This window comes from Lynx rufus, unplaced genomic scaffold (genome assembly GCF_022079265.1).
Source record: "Lynx rufus isolate CCGP_SWC_20201006 ecotype Redwood Valley unplaced genomic scaffold, mLynRuf1.p SCAF_18, whole genome shotgun sequence".
Taxonomy (NCBI): domain Eukaryota; kingdom Metazoa; phylum Chordata; class Mammalia; order Carnivora; family Felidae; genus Lynx; species Lynx rufus.
Genome location: NW_025814832.1, coordinates 29,849,999 through 29,866,301, shown reverse-complemented (window position 1 = coordinate 29,866,301; position 16,303 = coordinate 29,849,999). Strand labels below are relative to the sequence as shown.

Sequence of the window (16,303 nt, the reverse complement as noted above, 5' to 3'; positions counted from 1 at the left end):
CCTTCCTCCTCACGACCAGGAGAGTGGTGAGGAACAGAAGGTGAGACAGATGGTCTGCCCACCAGGAAGCTGGGAAGAGGAGGGGAAGAGTAGAAGACCATTTTTAAGGGGGGAAAAAAGTCTTCCTGGAAGAGAGTAACTGACTAGGTGTCCATTTTTCTCTGCATGGTAGAGAATGAGGAATAAAAGTGAGGTGAGTCGCCAGCAAGCCAAGTGTTGGTCACTTAAGGCACCAGGCAAGGTGTGGGACCCTCAAAAGGTGTTAGTCTCCCCCGCCCCCCCCCCCCGCCATAGGGTGCTTACAGCTGGGGAGACGTGTATACACACAGCGAACGAGGTGTGTGTTTGTACCAGCCAGGGCCCAATGGGGGACAGACCACAGCAGTTAACAAGTGGTAAGAAGAGGAAAGGGCCCCCAGGCCCACTGAGGTGTCACAGATGGAGTGACTGCAGGACGTAGTTATTGTTCTAGGGCAGGGGAGCCAAAGGAAGAGGTTGGGATTATTACAAAGTAACAGGCATGGAGGAGGGGCCAAGGGGCCGCATAGAGGAGATGCTGCGGTCCCAGGGGCTCAGCGAGACTGGTCGTAGGACCACGCTACTCCTGGAACCGTTCTAGGACCACACTCCTGGAACCAGCTCTTGCTGCCAGAGCAAAGCTGAGGTGCTGTGGTTTCTCCGTTAACCGGAAGAAGCATGTCCCTTCTGCCCCGCCGCCCGCCCCGCCCCCTCCTGCCTCCCCAATCTTGCAGTCCCCCTCCCACGTTCCCCATGGGTGCACCTGTCCGGGACTCAGCTGTTAAAGATGCACAGAGCAGAGTCTGGAGGGTGGCTTGGAGCCGAGACGTAATAGCCAGCAGCTTGGGCTGCTCGGCATCCGTATACACGCTCCCACGCGTATTTGAACTTACAATGGTAAAAACAAAACTTCATGTCTCTACGTAACAAGACGCAGCTACGCGTTACACAGAGGTGATCTTGCCCTCTGCCCAGTGTGAAACACAGTGTCGATTGCCAGTGTTCCCCGGTCTGAGAGACAGTCACATCGATTTCTGAGCTAGGTTAACTACTCCTCAGGCTGACTTGGTGGGTTAGACAACACCTAGTTCGTATCAGGCAGGTCAGGCCGCATGGTCGCTTGATGTCCCATGGTTAGGTAGGCTCTCAAAAGGAGAAGAGTTACCTGCAAAAGAAGGCAGGGCGATTTTCCAAAACGCTGGAGCTCTGCATGGTAATTCTCCAGTCAGGGCTTGCTGGAAGCTCCATACAGCATCAGCCTTTGCAATAGATCATTTGAGTATTGCTGAATCTGTTCAGTCATAAAGCCCCAGTGGCAGCTAAATTTCTAGTAAGAATCACACCCCATAGATTTCCATCAGTAAACCTTTCCCTTGGAGTGAACTATAACTCTGGTAAGCCAGGTTAATTCTTTGATGAGCTTTCTTTTTCTTTTTTTAAGTTTATTTTGAGAGGGAGAGCACATGAGCAGGATAGGGACAGAGTGAGAGAAAAGAGAGAATCCCAAACAGGCTCTGCACTGCCAGCATAGAGCCCCATGTGGGATGCGAACTCTTGAACCTCGGGATCATGACCTGAGCTGAAATCAAGAGTGGGCGCTCAACCTACTGAGCCACCCACGCGGCCCAATTCCTTGATGAGTTTCTTTTTTTTTTTTAACGTTTTATTTATTTTTAAGAGAGAGAGCATGAACGGGGGAGGGTCAGAGAGAGAGGGAGACACAGAATCGGAAGCAGGCTCCAGGCTCCAAGCCATCAGCCCGGAGCCCGACGCGGGGCTCGAACTCACGGACCGCGAGATCCTGACCTGAGCCGAGGTCGGTCGCTTAACCGACTGAGCCACCCAGGCGCCCCCCTTGATGAGTTTTCTATACAGTGCCATTAAATTGTATCTCGGTTTTGTTTTTATTTTCGTTTTTACTTTAAAATATTTTTATTAAGATCATTGTTTTCCATGAAATGTTACCATGGAAATTTAACTCAACCTAACTAATTCTAGCTCTTGCCCTTACGGACTGTAGCTTGTGCCTTTGTGGGCTTTCTTTTGTGGCTATTACCTCCTCTGTATTTATTTTCCCCAAGTCAAACCTGACTGCTCAGAATCAAGTCTCACATATCTTAATGTGTGTATTTTTAGCTGATGTCATTTTTCTGTTAATGATTCTATTAAAACAACATGGAGAGAAGATCGTGTGTGTCTTTTTTTTAACAGGAATTTATCAGAAACCTTTTTTGTTGTATATTTTATTTATTTTGAGAGAGAGAGAGAGAGAGAGAGAGCAAGTGGGGGAGGGACAGAGAGAGAGGGAGAGAGAGAATCCCAAGCAGGCTCCACACTGTCAGCACAGAGCCCAATGCAGGGCTTGAACTCACAAACCATGAGATCATGGCCTGAGCTGAAGTCAAGAGTCAGACGCTTAACCCACTGGGCCACCCAGGTGCCCAGCAAACATCATTCTTAATGGAGAAATGTTGAAATGTTTCCTCTAAGAAGGGGAAAGGAGAGGCCTTCTATTTCCCATTTGTAGCCAACAAATGCTAATGTTTTGGAGAAAGACAGTGATGTATTGCAAGCTTTTCAGGGCGTTTATCCTATGGGGTGGGGGAGAATAGGAAACAGAAAGCAACAAAGAAGCAATCAGAGCCATGAAGAGTCTCTCTTCCGCCTCGCTCATCCCTTTTCTCTTTCTGAGGATCAGAACCAGAGTGGAAGCAACAGTCTTTAGAATCACCAATCGGATGATGTTGATCATTCAACTTTAGACCAAGAAGAGGCTTTGGAACATCATCTCCTGGAACAACCCTGTCAATTCACCAGAAAAGAATGTCTGGTCCAGACGAAGTAAAGGAGTTGCCCAAGATCCTACTGCCACTTTGTTGCCATTTTCCTCTCCGGTCCCTAATGTGAGTCCCTTAGGTCCACTGCCAGCGGCTCCAGGGGCACCAGCGACCCTGCCCTGGCATGAAGAATCACCCATGGAGAGGGCAGGCCACATCAGCACCCACAGCATGTCCGGTGGCCCACCTTTTGCTCTGCTGACATCACAAGCAGCATGCTGGGGCTGGTCACGCTTGAATTGTGATGTCAGGGAACAAAACTAGGGCGGCCTGCGAGGAGGGGGGCCAAACTTGATAGGGAGATCAAAACACAGCAGCCAAAGGGAAAGGTAAGAAGGCAGCGGTCAGATCCCAGGAGATGGAGAGGGCTGGGGTGGGGGCACGCGGGACTGATGGGGACCCTCCCAACAGCTGGTGAAGTGGGACCAGGGCTAGGCCGCTGCACCTGAGTGCCTGGGGGTCCTTTTCCATCCCACCGCAGGGCAGCCAAGCCTCTAGCCCTCCCTGACATGCAGAAAGTCTCACGTAAGTACTTGGGCTTCCTGCCTTTCTTCTGAAGGGCCAAAGAAGTGGCTCCTTTCCTTTCCGTTGATGTGATTTCCTTCTGCCCACCCTCTTGCTCGTCCAAGGTTTGTTGCAGGGGTCAGGGCTGGGACACAGAGAACACAATCCCCATGTTATGCCCCACCCCCCGCCATGGGTTGACCAGCGACACAGTCTCTGTACCCTGTGGGCAGAAGCTGTTTCTGTGAGAAGGACTAGTGTACCCCTCCAAGGCCCCTCGGCTCCTGCCGTGGCTTCTTCGTGGCTTTGCTCTATCTTCTCAGGGCCAGTCCAGGACCACAAGCCAGCCCCGCAGCCGCCGGCCCAGCCCTCAAGCCCTTCCCACGCTCAGCTCCTGATGAGTAACAGCAGTCTCCACACGTTTGAGGACCAAGTCCTCTGTCCCATCTGCCTGGAGGTGTTCCGCAACCCGGTCACCACCACCTGCGGGCACAACTTCTGCATGGCCTGCCTCCAAGGTTTCTGGGACCACCTGGCTACCGTGGGCGAGACACTGTACTGCCCCCAGTGCCGGGAGAGCTTCCCCTCCAGACCGCGTCTCTGCAAGAACGGCATCCTGGAGGAGATGGTGACCTGCTTGGCCCAGGTCAAGGGCCAGACCTTGGGGTCCTCACGGCCCCTGGCCGGGCCCAGGGACGTGCCCTGCGACTTCTGTTCCGCCCAGAAGCTCAAGTCAGTCAAGTCGTGTCTGCAGTGCATGGCCTCCCTGTGCGAGAAGCACCTGAGCAGCCACTTCGAGGACCAGATGTTCCAGGACCACGAGCTGCTGGAGCCCGTGTGGGATCTCAAGAGCCGCCTGTGCCGGAAGCATCGCAAACTGCGGCGGCTGTACTGCCGCACGGAAGGCAGCTGCGTGTGCGGAGCCTGTCTGCTGGAGGAACACAAGAACCACGACACCATCCCCCTGGAGGAGGAACGTGCCAGGAAGGAGGTGAGGTGGAGTGGGGGAGGGGTTGAGGAGGGGTGGGGGAGGGGTGGGGGGTGGGTAGGAGCGGGACTCGTGGTTCCAAGTCTCTCCCTGAAAGTCTTTCACCAGCCCAGGCACACCTTTCTTTCCTTGGAGGGAAATCACACAACCATCAAAGTGACAGTCAGGAGGGTGGACCTGCCCGTTACATGAGAAAGGCTTGGTAGAAGGACAGAAAAATAATGCTGATTCAAAGGTTCACATGCAACCCAATGTTTATAGCAGCACTAGCAACAATAGCCAAATTATGGAAAGAGCCCAAATGTCCATCAACTGTGGAATGGATAAAGATGATATAATATATAATATATAATGCATATGTATAATATATAATGGAAGATATATATATATATATATATATATATATATATATATGTTAGAATGTTGGGGATCAGAAGAGTGAAATCTTGCCATTTGCAACAATGTGGATGGAACTAGAGTGTATTATGCTAAGTGAAATAAGTCAGAGAAAGATAAATATCGTATGATTTCACTATATGTGGAGCTTAAGAAACAAAATTGATGAATATAGGGGAAGGGAAGGAAAAATAAGATAAAAAGAGAGAGGGAAGCAAACCATAAGAGACTCTTAAATACAGAGAACAAACTGAGGGTTCCTGGAGGGAAGGTGTGGGGGAATGGGCTAAATGGGCGATGGGCATTAAGGAGGGCACTCGCTGGGATGAGCACTGGGTGTTATATGTAAGTGATGAATCACTAAATTCTACTCCTTACACCATTGTCACACTATATGTTAACTAGCTCTGATTTAAATAAAATTTAAAAATTTTTTAAAGTAATAAAATAACAACAACAACAACAACAAAACGTTGGTGGGTTTGATGAACAAGGATCCAAAACTATGTATGAGTTCCATGTTAACTTTTTTGCGTAGATAAAGGAAAGGCTGGAAGAAAACATGTCAAAGTAGAAATATGTCATGTTAGGTTGGGCAGATCCCCTCCTTTTCTCTACTTTCAAATTTTGTTTAATATATGGAAATATTAAACAAAATTAAAATGTGGAAAACCAGATTGAACTGCTTTTTATAGTGGAACACTTCTATTTCAGGCATTCTATCAAATATATTTGGTAACAGTAATATTTCCACATAGCCACCCCTTAATGGTCCACTGCAAGGAGCTCCTGAGGGCATATAAGCCAAGTGGCCACACCGTTCAGCTCAGTGGACACTTTGTCCATAGTAAGACTTTGTCAACAAAGCAAGCAGTGGGTTGATGTACAGTCTGGCTTGAGCTGCTCATTTTGTTGTGTGCCAGCAACAATCCACTGGACGGGCACCTGGAACAACACAGTTCTATCACCTGTCATAAACAAGAACATGACTCTTCCCAGAACAGGTGGAGACTGGAGGCTTCTTCACAGAACTTGGGACACAGCGTGTCCCAGGCAGCGCCACCCCAGCGAGGTATCTCCAGGGCTCCATGTCTGATGTGCCCCTTCTCGACCCACTGCCCCCTCTCAGCCCACTGAATCCTCTTCAGCCCCTTTTTGTGATCTGAAAGCCTGTGGTCATCACTGTCAGGAACAGAGAACCTGATTCCTAAGAATGGGGAGAGGGCACCTGGGTGGCTCAGGTTAAGCGTCTGACTCTTGATTTTAGCTCAGGTCATGATCTTGGGTTTGTGAGTTCAAGGCCCACATCGGGCGCCATGCTGACAGTGTGGAGCCCGCTTGGGATTCTCTCTCTCTCTCTCTCTCTCTCTCTCATTCCTCCTCTAAAAAAAGAAAAAAAAGAATGGGGAGAGAGTCTCAGGGAGTGAGAGACCATGAGCAGCAAGAGCAGAGGGCAGAAGACCCGGGCCATCTGCCCTTCAGCTCTGCCTTTGTCCCTCATACAGGCGTCTTAGGAATGTAAGAGGTATGTCTTCTCTGGGCTTGCAGAAGGGTTTCTCCAAGAAGGCCTTGGAGAAGAAAGAAGCTCCACCTTTCTGAATCAGGGGCCCTTTCCTCCTCCCCCTGCCTCACCCCAGGTGGAGGTTCGGAAGGCCCAGGCCAGCGTGGAAAACCAGATGCTGATCATCAACTCTGACAGCCAGAGGCACCGGGGGCAGGTGGCCTTTCTCTCGGTAAGGCTGGCCCCCCCTCTCCCAGGCCCAGGCTTCCCCCCAGTGCCCTGCATCTGGCTGAGGGGCACTCTCAGGGCCTGGAGCGGATGTCGTGGGGCCCAGCAGTTGGCAACAGGATGCCTAGGCAGGTTCCGGGCCATAACAGTAGGGGCTGGGGCTCAGAGATGCCTCTCAACACACCCTCCACAACCCGCTCCCCGCCCCACCCACAGAAATTGATCCAGACAACACGAGATGAGGTGAACGCCTGCTTCTCAGAGATCATCCAGGAGGTCGGACAGCTGCAGGTGAAGGTCTTGGATTTTGTCGAGAAAGAGGAGGCAGCCGCTCTGGGGAAGCTGGGCAGCTCCATCCAGCAGAGCCACAACCGGCTCCTGAAGCTGGAGGGGGACAGCATCTGGCTCCGCGCCCTGCTCGCCAACAGGAGCGACCAGCAATTCCTGCAGGCGAGCCCCCGCCCCCACTCCTGTCTCTGCCCCAGGCCCTGATCCGAACTCCACTCCTCCTCCACCCCCGGACACACCAGACCTGCTCAGACCTAGGGTTAAGCCATCAGCATCTGGGGCTGCAACTCCTCATCTATTCTTCTGCCTCGGGGAGCCTCCTCACCCCAGGCCGTGGGTCCTGGGCTTGCACCAACACCCTTGGCTTCTTACCTGACGTTCCCGCCTTCATGTCCCTGGAACAGAAGGGAACATACCCTGGGATTCCTGGCATCTGCCACAGTCTAAGTTTCTCCAGATTCTCCCAGACCAGGGATGGGAATGAGACCAGACCAATCCATACAGCCTGGGATGAAAACCACACTTCCTTCACCAGCCCTGGCCCAGTCCTGCAGCCTGCTGCTGTTGCAAGAGGGTGCTGTGCAAGAGGCGTGCGTGACAGCAGCCTTCTCTGAGGGTGGGGCCCAGGGCTACCCAAACCCTGTGCTCGGGAACTCTGAGCAAAGACCTTTCTTCAGCTGATTATCACATCCCCAGCAGATTTCTAAAGCTGTTGCTGACAGCGTCCACCCCTCCACACACACACCACAGGAAAAATGTGGCAAGGTGTTTCACTAAGCAACTCGAAGCTCAGAAGAAATCGTCCTCCCATTGTTTTCTAATCCACTCTACTTAATGCACTTTGCCATACTTTTTGGCAAAGCCCTGATCTAAGACATCACAACCAGCGGGGAGGGAGAGAGATGTCCAGGTTTGAAAACCAGCAGTTTCTCCACCTGCCCCAAGATTCTGGGCTCGGTGGGGTCCCTGGCATAAGCAAGAGCTCCTGGCATCTGCCTGGGCCCCGGGCTAACGGGTGGTACTGCTGGCCACTCCCTGCATCCAGGAGTTCCCCAGACTGAAGCACTTTCCCGCCTGCTCGGAAGCCCTGATGAGCACCAACTGTGAGGAGAAGCAGAGCTTTCTCCAGTTGCCGGAGACCCTGGCGGAGCTCCGGACGCGGCTGCTGGACGTGGGTCTCAGCTTCATCAATCAGCTCCTCCTGAAGGGTCAGTATCTGGCAGCCTGGGGCCACTGGAGACTCACCTGCCCCCTGGGGGTGGGACTGCCCTGCAGGGCAGTGTTTGGGGTTCCAGGCACTGGTGGAGAGCCCTGCCTGCCCATGTGCACCTTCCCCAGGTGACGCAGCCTCCTGGAAGCCCATGCCCCTCTCTGAAAGGACACTGGGCTGTAAGAGTGTCCTCAGCAATGCTCCTCAATCTCCTCCAGGCATTAAGATGAACTCCTATGAGTTGCTGCCCTCAGCTGTGGACAGGAAAACACTTCTCAAGTGTGAGTCCTCCGTACCGAGGTCCGAACCTGAGGGTGGGACCCCCGGGGGGCCTTGACTTCCCCAGTCCCCTCTCCATTCAGGCCAGGGCACCAGAGAGATGCCAGCACTCTCTTGCCCAGACCTCGTACTTGGGACTGGAGACCTCAGAAGGACTCAGCCTGTGACTTCAAGGCCATGATAGGGAGGGGACTATCCTGTCCCATCCCGTGGGTGGGCAAGGCAGGGCCTTGCCCAGATGCTGGCTCTGCCCCCCTCCCTGGCTCTGGTGTGGCACAACCATTGCCCTCAGCTGGGGGCCTGCCAGTGTCCCCCCACCACCCCACCAGGGTTTAGCCAAGCCAGCTTGGATGACCCTGTCCGTTTCTTCCTCAAGCAAGCTCCCTTTTATTGCTAGGCAATAAATAAATCGAATACATTTGATGCCTAGGCAGCCCCTCTCCTGAGCTGGGCTGGGAGGCAAATCCCAGGGACTTCTCTGAGATATCATGGGTCTCTTTGGTGAACCCCTGAGTCACCTCCTCCAGGAGCCCTTGACCTTCCCTCAATCCCACTCATTCTTGTGTCCTGAGTAAATAAAAAGGGAGATTATGTTAGAGTCTAGTGGGGGGCAGGGAGGAGGAATTGGTTTCTCAGCTACTCTAGAAAGGTAGACCTTTGGGCAACACCCAACTCCTTCCTCCAAAGGAGGTCAGTGACCTGGGGCCAGAGTTGCGGACTGAAAAAAGCAGGGGCGGGGCGGGAAGAGAAGGGCCAATCCCAGGAGATGGGCAGGGGGTGGGAAGCACTTGGTGACTTCTGTGCAGATGCCACGCAGCTTAGCATCCTCTTCGGCAGCCCTGGGGGCCGCTCACCCAAGCTCCCTTACCCCCCCCCCCACCCCCAACCCCCACCCCACCCCACCCCCCCCCCCCCCCGACAGGTTACTGCAACCTGAACTTCGACCCCACCACGGCCAGCGAGGAACTGTTCCTGTTCAAGGAGACCCACTCGGTGCTGAACCTGGGCATCCTTCTGGAGCCCTTCGCCGCGGGCGGCCCCTTCCCCGGCTTTAAGCAGTGGCCGCAGGTGCTGTGCTCGCGCGGCCTGTCCGAGGGCCGCCACTACTGGGAAGCAGAGGTGTCCAACTCGTGGGTGTGCCTGGGCCTCACCTACCGCCGCAGCCCCCCGCTCGGCGGCCGCCCGCGCCGCAACATCGTCTACCTGCTGGGCCGCAACCCGTACTCGTGGTGCCTGGAGTGGGACTCGCTCAAGTTCTCCGTGTGGCACAACAACACGCAGACGGTGCTGCACGGCGGTTACCACCGCACGCTCGGCGTGGCGCTCGACTGCGGCACCGGCTGCCTCTCCTTCTACGGCGTGGCGGGCGGCGTGAGCCTGCTTTACCGCTTCCTCGTCTCCTTCCTGGAGCCGCTCTACCCCGCGGTCATGGTCAGCAGCGGCGCCTCGGTCACGCTCAAGCAGCGCCCCGAGGCGGAGGCGTAGGCGGCAGCCAATAAAGCTGGACTCTAGCGCTGGGCTGGGCCCGCGGGAAGGGGCGCCGGGGGCGCGGGCCGCCGGAGGTCGCGGCCCCCGGGTTGAGGGCTGGGGTGGGCGGCGAACCGGCCTCCCGTCCCCCTGACCCGCTGACCCGCTGCCGGGTGTTCCCGGGAATCCTAGGAAACAGGCAGACCCCTCCGTTCCGGCAGCCGTGGGAGAAGGGCTTTGAGCCAGGATGGAGTCCCACACCACTCCCCTCCCGTGGGGGGGGGGGGGGGCGGCCTGGGGACAGTCCGGTGGCCTCCGGAGGGCGGGGGGGAATTCCTGGCCCGGTGCACAGCCTCCGGCTCTATGCCCCCCCTCCCCCCTCCCCCCCTACCCCCCCCCCCCGGGCCCATCAGAGGCCCCTGACTTTGGTTATCCAGGCAAGTCCTGGCTACTCAGCATCAGGGGCCCAGGGACAGATCCCTGTCCCCAAAGGCCTCGCGGGTGGCTGCTTTCTATTCCTCCCCTCCAGGAGGCCAGACTGAGAGTGGCACCTCAGATGGGTTAGGGGTGTTCTGTCCCAGTTGCTTAACTGGGGGCTGGGAAGTTAAGCCAAAGAATCCAGGCTGATCTCAGGCCCAGAGAAAAAAGGTGAGGGCCTACTGCCCAGAGCAGGGCCTGTCACACAGCTGGTGTCTCATAGGCTGGGGCGGATGCGGAACTGAGGCTATCCACTCTGCACCGTCCCCTGTGTGGCTGCAAGCTGGTTTCCCCAGCCATCTGCCCAGTGCGCTCCGCCCCCAGAGTGTAGCACTGCCCAGAAGCAAAGGGGCTGCTTCCTCATCCGGGACCCTGCAATCCCGCCTGTCCAGCAGAGGGTGTGGGAGTCAGCTCCAGAGGCTGGGTCGCACCAGGTTACTTACTGCCTTGCAACCCTGGCAGGAGCATGACTGGAGACTCAGCCCCTCTGACGAAACCACGGCAGCATTTCCAGCATCAACCAGCCGCTGGTTTCTCTGGTTTCTCAGGTTGAGTCTCTTGGGTTAATGATTGGCTCTGAAAAGGAAATGATACAAGTCAAGGGAGAAAACCCCTGGGGCAACATAGTCCAGAACCAGGCCTAAAAGCACCCCATGGGGGTGTCCCTGAATTCCATCCCCACCTGGCCTGTTGGAAGAGAAATTAGTGACCCTGGTTTTCCCATCTGGAGAGGTCATTGTGGGGCCAGGGTGGGACCAGGCCCGAAACAGATGTAGGGGGTGCCCTCAAGGTTTTTCAGAGGGAGGCCCCCTTTGGCTCTTCTGAGCAAGCTGTGGCTGTGGTGTCTTGCTGACCTTCCTTTCTGGAGCCTTCACTCAGCACCAATTCCAATCAATCCCCGCCCCATCACTCTTATTCCCCATGGGCTGTTCCCCATGCTGATTGGTAGGAATGAAATGTAAACTTTTTCCTCAATGTTCCGGAGCAGCCTTTCACATCCAAATGCCTGAATCTTGGCTCCCGCCTCCAACCTTCGTTCTCCCTGGTTCAAGGGGCTACAGGCTCCCGCAGCACCCGGCTGGGGTCCAGAAGTGCTGAGGAGGTGAATGTAGGGTACAAGGAGACGGGTCTGTGCTAGCTAGCCGCATGGATCTCCGAGTTCTTCTCCATCCAGGAGCTGAGGAAGAGGCTACCCTCGCCAGCCCCTCCCGGGGTACTGTGTGATGCTGGAACCATCCTGACACCCTCAGGCACTTGGCATGAAATCCACATCTGAACTTAATAGGGGTATTTGCTTTCCTAAACAGCTCTTCGTTTGCAGTTCCTGGGCTGCTGGGAATTCACAATGAGAGGGCTGGGGGTCCTCAAATAGTTTTTAGTATTTCGAAAAGCCAACCAGCAAGCCAGCCTGCACATCAGGGGGGCTAGCCAGCAAACCGAAATGTCAGGGTCTCTGCTCCCGGCTCAGCATGCGCCTCGTGGAGGAAATATAGAGGGGTCCTTCCCGGTGCAGGATCAGCCAGTGCTCTTGGATAATCTACGCCTGTGAACCCCACCCCTTCCCTGGAGAGAAGAAGGGAAGAAGAAGGGAAAAAGGGAAGAAGAAGGTCTCTCCCTGTGGAGAGACCAGAGAGGGCACCCTCGCTGGAACGCCACCCACACACTTCTCATGCCTTCCTGCTCTGCCTTAGCACTCAACAAATATTTTTTTTTATTGTGACTCCGAGCAGGCTATAAACTAGTCTGTCTCCAAGAATTGCTTCACTTTAAAAATGCCCATGTTGTACCTTACAAAAAGATTGTGTTCTTGTATTACTTGGGTAATTTTAAAATTAATCTTTTTGCATTTTCATAAAAGCAATTTTGCTTTTTTTTTTTTTAACGTTTATTCATTTTTGAGACAGAGCATGAATGGGGAGGGTCAGAGAGAGGGAGACACAGAATCTGAAACAGGCTCCAGGCTCTGAGCTGTCAGCACAGAGCCCGACGCCGGGCTCGAACTCACAGACCGCGAGTTCATGACCTGAGCCGAAGTCAGCCCCCCAACCGACTGAGCCACCCAGGCGCCCCAAAGCAATTTTGCTTTTATTTAACAACACATAGCGTCTATCATAGGCCAGCCACCATTCACGGCAAATGAAAAGTTCATGGCAAATACGAACTCACATAATCCTCATAACCTTATAAATAGGTATTATCCCCGTTGTATGGATGAGGAAACTGAGAAGAGATTAAGTGACTTGTCCCATGTCCTTGTCATGAAGATATATAATTGAGCAGCCAGGATTCAAATCTAAGCTTTTTTTTTTTTTTAACCATTATGCTACACCGCCTCTCCCATACCGCATTTGCTCTAGAAAACTTATACGATATAGTTGTGCACTTTCAAAATGCAAAAAAATTACTTTCAAAATACGAACTTATTCACTGGCTGCATAACATTACATCCTACAAATCTGTCCTATAGCTTTGGTGGCCTTTTTTTTTTTTTTAAAGTATATTTCATCTCTACACCCAATGTGGTGGGTGTGTTCAAACTCAGGACCCTGAGATCAAGAGTCACATGCTCTTTTGACTGAGCCAGCCAGGCACCCCTCCCATAGCTTTGTTTTGTCTTTGATTCCTTGATTCCCACTGGAGGTGGGTGGCATGCGGAAACCCAGCCAAAGCCACAGATGTTGCCTCCTCCATGTTCAAGTGTGACCCAAACTCAGAGAAGGGTCAAAGCGGAAGGCAAAGGATGCTGGCAGCAGCAATTGTTTCCGTCTCTTCATGCTGTCCCACAGTGTGGGGAGAACAGAAGCAGGACCAGGTGGCAGGAACCTAGGGAAGGAGCCTGAACCTTCCCACCCCCCAAGGAATGGTGTGCTCAGACTGGGTGTGGAAGGGAGAGGGTGTCTGTGGGAGCCTCGGGCAGAGTATGCCTGGCATATGGTGGGTACCCAATGGCTGTCGGGAGTATCCCACCCAAGAGAGCATAAGCTCAACTCTGCACGTTCCCTGTGAGGAAGGCCCCTGGTGGTGACCTGAACCAAGACCACCAGCTGAGGAGAGGGGGGCCATCTCCAGCCTGCCCTGCTGGCCCAGTCCCACCCCAACTCCACCCCCCATCTCCTTGCCACAAACATCAGGCTCCAGTAGCCCTCCAAAGCATCTTCCCTCCTGGCCTTTGCTCATACTGTCCCCGCTGCCTGGAGCCCTCTTCCGCCCTCATGCCGTTAGGTCCTACTGATCACTTATCAGGTACTGTGGTGGTCCTAAGATGCTCCATGTTCCAAGAAGCCTGTCTTGAACCCCCCTCTCCCTAAGCCAAGTGGGGTTCCCTCCTCTCTGCTCCCATAACACCTCTGCATGCATCCCTGCTGTCATCCATTTGTTTCATGTGTGAATTCTCCATTGGAAGTAGGGGCAGGCTGCATATTTCATGCCTCTGGTGCTTTAAGGCATGCCTGTCAGAGAGCAGGTGCCTAATAAACATTGACCCAAGGACTGAAGGAAGCTTCTCAGAGCTTGGAGGGTGGGAGGCCACCCAGATCCTTTCCTGGGTCAGTCAGGCTGGGTGTGACTGTCCTGGCACAGCTGTCACGGACTTCCTTCTCTTCCCTCTGCCATCCTTTTGCGAAGTTAAGTCTGTTCACGCCCTGCATCCAGGTGGAAGCAAAGCACCTTCCTGTTATTCCTCCATTTGCTTCCATTTTCAACCTTCCCTGTATTTATTTATTTTTTTATTTTCGAGAGAGGGAGAGCAAGGGAGGGGCAGAGAGGGGAGCGGGACAGAGGATCCAAAGCGGGCTCTGCGCTGACACTAGTGAGCCCAATGCAAGGCTGGAACTCAAGAACCGCGAGATCATGACCCGAGTCAAAGTTGGACGCTCAATGGACTGAGACACCCAGGTGCCCCTCAACCTCGCCTTTAGCCTGAACATTCTCTGAGGCTGAGTATCCTCCAGCAAGTGCGCGAAGATGAGAAACACATACCTCTCTCAGCCTTTGTTTCCTGATGGATAGGGATACCATTCATATTTGCTAAAGATTATACAACTCCCAGTACTTCTCAAACCAAGCAGCTGGGAAACGTGCATTTTGAGCAGGGCCAGGACTAGAGTGAAGCAAGTAAGGGATTCACCTCAGGCACAAAATTTAAGAAAAGGGTCAAAAAAGACTCAGTAATCAAGATTAATATTTGGGGCGCCTGGGTGGCTCAGTCAGTTGAGCCTCCAACTCTTGATTTCTGCTCAGGTCATGATCTCACGGTGCCCCACATCAGCCTCTGCTCTGGGTGTGGAGCTTGCTTGAGATTCTCTCTCTTCCTCTCCCTCTGCCCCTCCCCTGCCCAAGCATACGGTTGCATGCACGTGCCCTCTCGAAAAAAAAAAAAAAAAAGGATAAATATTTTAACGCAATATTTTACAAAATCAAAATGAATGCAAAAATCTATGATGGACAGGTTATCAAAATTGTAAATAAAGGCCAGATCTGACCCAGGACTTGCAGCACCTGCTTTGTAACCCCTCAGACTAAGCCTGGCCCTGATTCTGACAAAATTTTATCCATGAAACTAGATGATTCCATTGGCCATAATTTGTTGATCTGATTGTCTATAATTATTGTTTTAAATTACTTACCTTGATTACTGAATTCTGTTGGTATCCCTGTAAAATTTGTGCCCCAGGCAAGTGATTCACTCACCTCACCCTACCTAGATGGGCACTTTGCGTAGCTAAACTGAGTAGCTGGACCAGGGGGAGGTGTCACGGATGTCAAATATCCTGCAAGGCTCAGAAGAGCCATCCCTGGGGGCACCTGGGTGGCTCAGTCGGTTAAGCATCCCACTTCGGCTCAGGTCATGTTCTTATAGTTCGCGGGTTCAACCCCCCGCATCGGGCTCTGTGCTGACAGCTCAGAGCCTGGAGCCTACTTCAGATTCTGTCTCCATCTCTCTCTGCCCCTTCCCAGCTCCTTCTCTCTCTCTCTTAAATATAAATAAAACATTTAATTTTTTTTTTAAAAAGAAGAGCCATCCCCAAACACCCCTGTTGTTAGCAGTATATATATGTGCACAGATACTTCAAGTCAAAAGTTAAATAACATTCATTTAGTTGTTCACTCTTGCCAAAATCAGTAATAAAGTGTCAGAAGCCCAAGGGCACCCATTAAAAAGTTTTTGGTTCCCTGCCAAGTGTTTTCTGGAAGCTGATTCTTCCTCATTTACAACTAGATCCTTCCTGCCTGGAGAACGTGTGCCTTAGTGCTTTTGTGTTTCACACGTAGTTGGAGAGGACACTGGTGGTTAGAATTCTGCCCGGTTTGCTCCAATGTTCCACAAATGACCTCTGAGTGGCTCTTGCCAAGTGTGGCAAGACAAGTGGGAGGAAACCCAGGACAGAATGATGGCCCGAGGAGTTTCAAGGAGGGAGGGGTCAGCGGGGTCAGACACTTGAGGCAGGTGGGGACGAAACAGGTCCATTGGATGTGATGACATGAAAATGATCAGAAGGGGCAGAAGTTCAGCTTCTGAAGACGGAGGGAGGAAGGGAACGTGTGGAAAAGGACCTAGTGGGAAGAGATGCTTTTCATTTCAAGTTGGACTGTGGAGGGGGCTGGGGCAGGAGCTGGAGGGGAGTATGAGTTTAAGGAGGATAGATTGTTGGCTTGCTTTCATTTTAGGAGAGACCTGGGCTTGTTTAAATGCCAGTCTTGCACAACAGCCTATCAGCATGATGATTCAGAATTCCTCCGGGTAGATTTGCAACCCCCCAGGAATTTTAGATTTAGCAGGAAACACTAAAGCCCGCACGGTTCCCACAGGAAGGAGACTAAGGTGCAGAAGGGGCGGACCAGGAGCACCAGGGAAGATGTCTTGGAGGAGATGGGCCCCGGGCAGCACCCTGAGGATGGGTGACTCCATCAGGCCACGGATGCATCCTGGGCAACTGTACTGGGTTGAATAGTGCCCCCCCCCAAACTCATATCCACCCAGAACCTCAGAATGTGACTTTATTTGGAAATAAGGTCTTCACAGAGGTAATTAGTTAAGATAAGGTTATACTGGAGTATGACAGGCCCTGATCCAATGACCAGCGTCTTTCTTTTTAAAATTTTTTTAAAAG

General features: G+C 53.0%; 1 protein-coding gene across 1 annotated transcript; it reads left to right on the top strand.

Annotated features, from left to right (window-relative positions):
• The first annotated feature begins 520 nt into the window (after positions 1-520).
• Positions 521-9,748, top strand: LOC124512826 (E3 ubiquitin-protein ligase TRIM47-like). Its single transcript, XM_047080432.1, has 7 exons — positions 521-587; positions 3,593-4,350; positions 6,381-6,476; positions 6,689-6,922; positions 7,806-7,968; positions 8,099-8,251; positions 9,172-9,748. The coding sequence occupies exons 1-7, from the start codon at positions 521-523 to the stop codon at positions 9,732-9,734; spliced, it is 2,034 nt and encodes a 677-aa protein (XP_046936388.1). The 3' UTR covers positions 9,735-9,748.
• The last annotated feature ends 6,555 nt before the right edge of the window (positions 9,749-16,303 follow it).

Excerpts from the sequence above, each read along its gene's own strand:
- LOC124512826 (XM_047080432.1), top strand. The coding sequence starts at position 521 with ATGGAGGAGGGGCCAAGGGGCCGCATAGAGGAGATGCTGCGGTCCCAG. Across the intron at positions 588-3,592 it reads GGGGCTCAGCGAGACTGGTC|AAGCTGTTTCTGTGAGAAGG; the intron begins GTAGGACCACGC and ends CCCTGTGGGCAG. Across the intron at positions 4,351-6,380 it reads AGGAACGTGCCAGGAAGGAG|GTGGAGGTTCGGAAGGCCCA; the intron begins GTGAGGTGGAGT and ends GCCTCACCCCAG.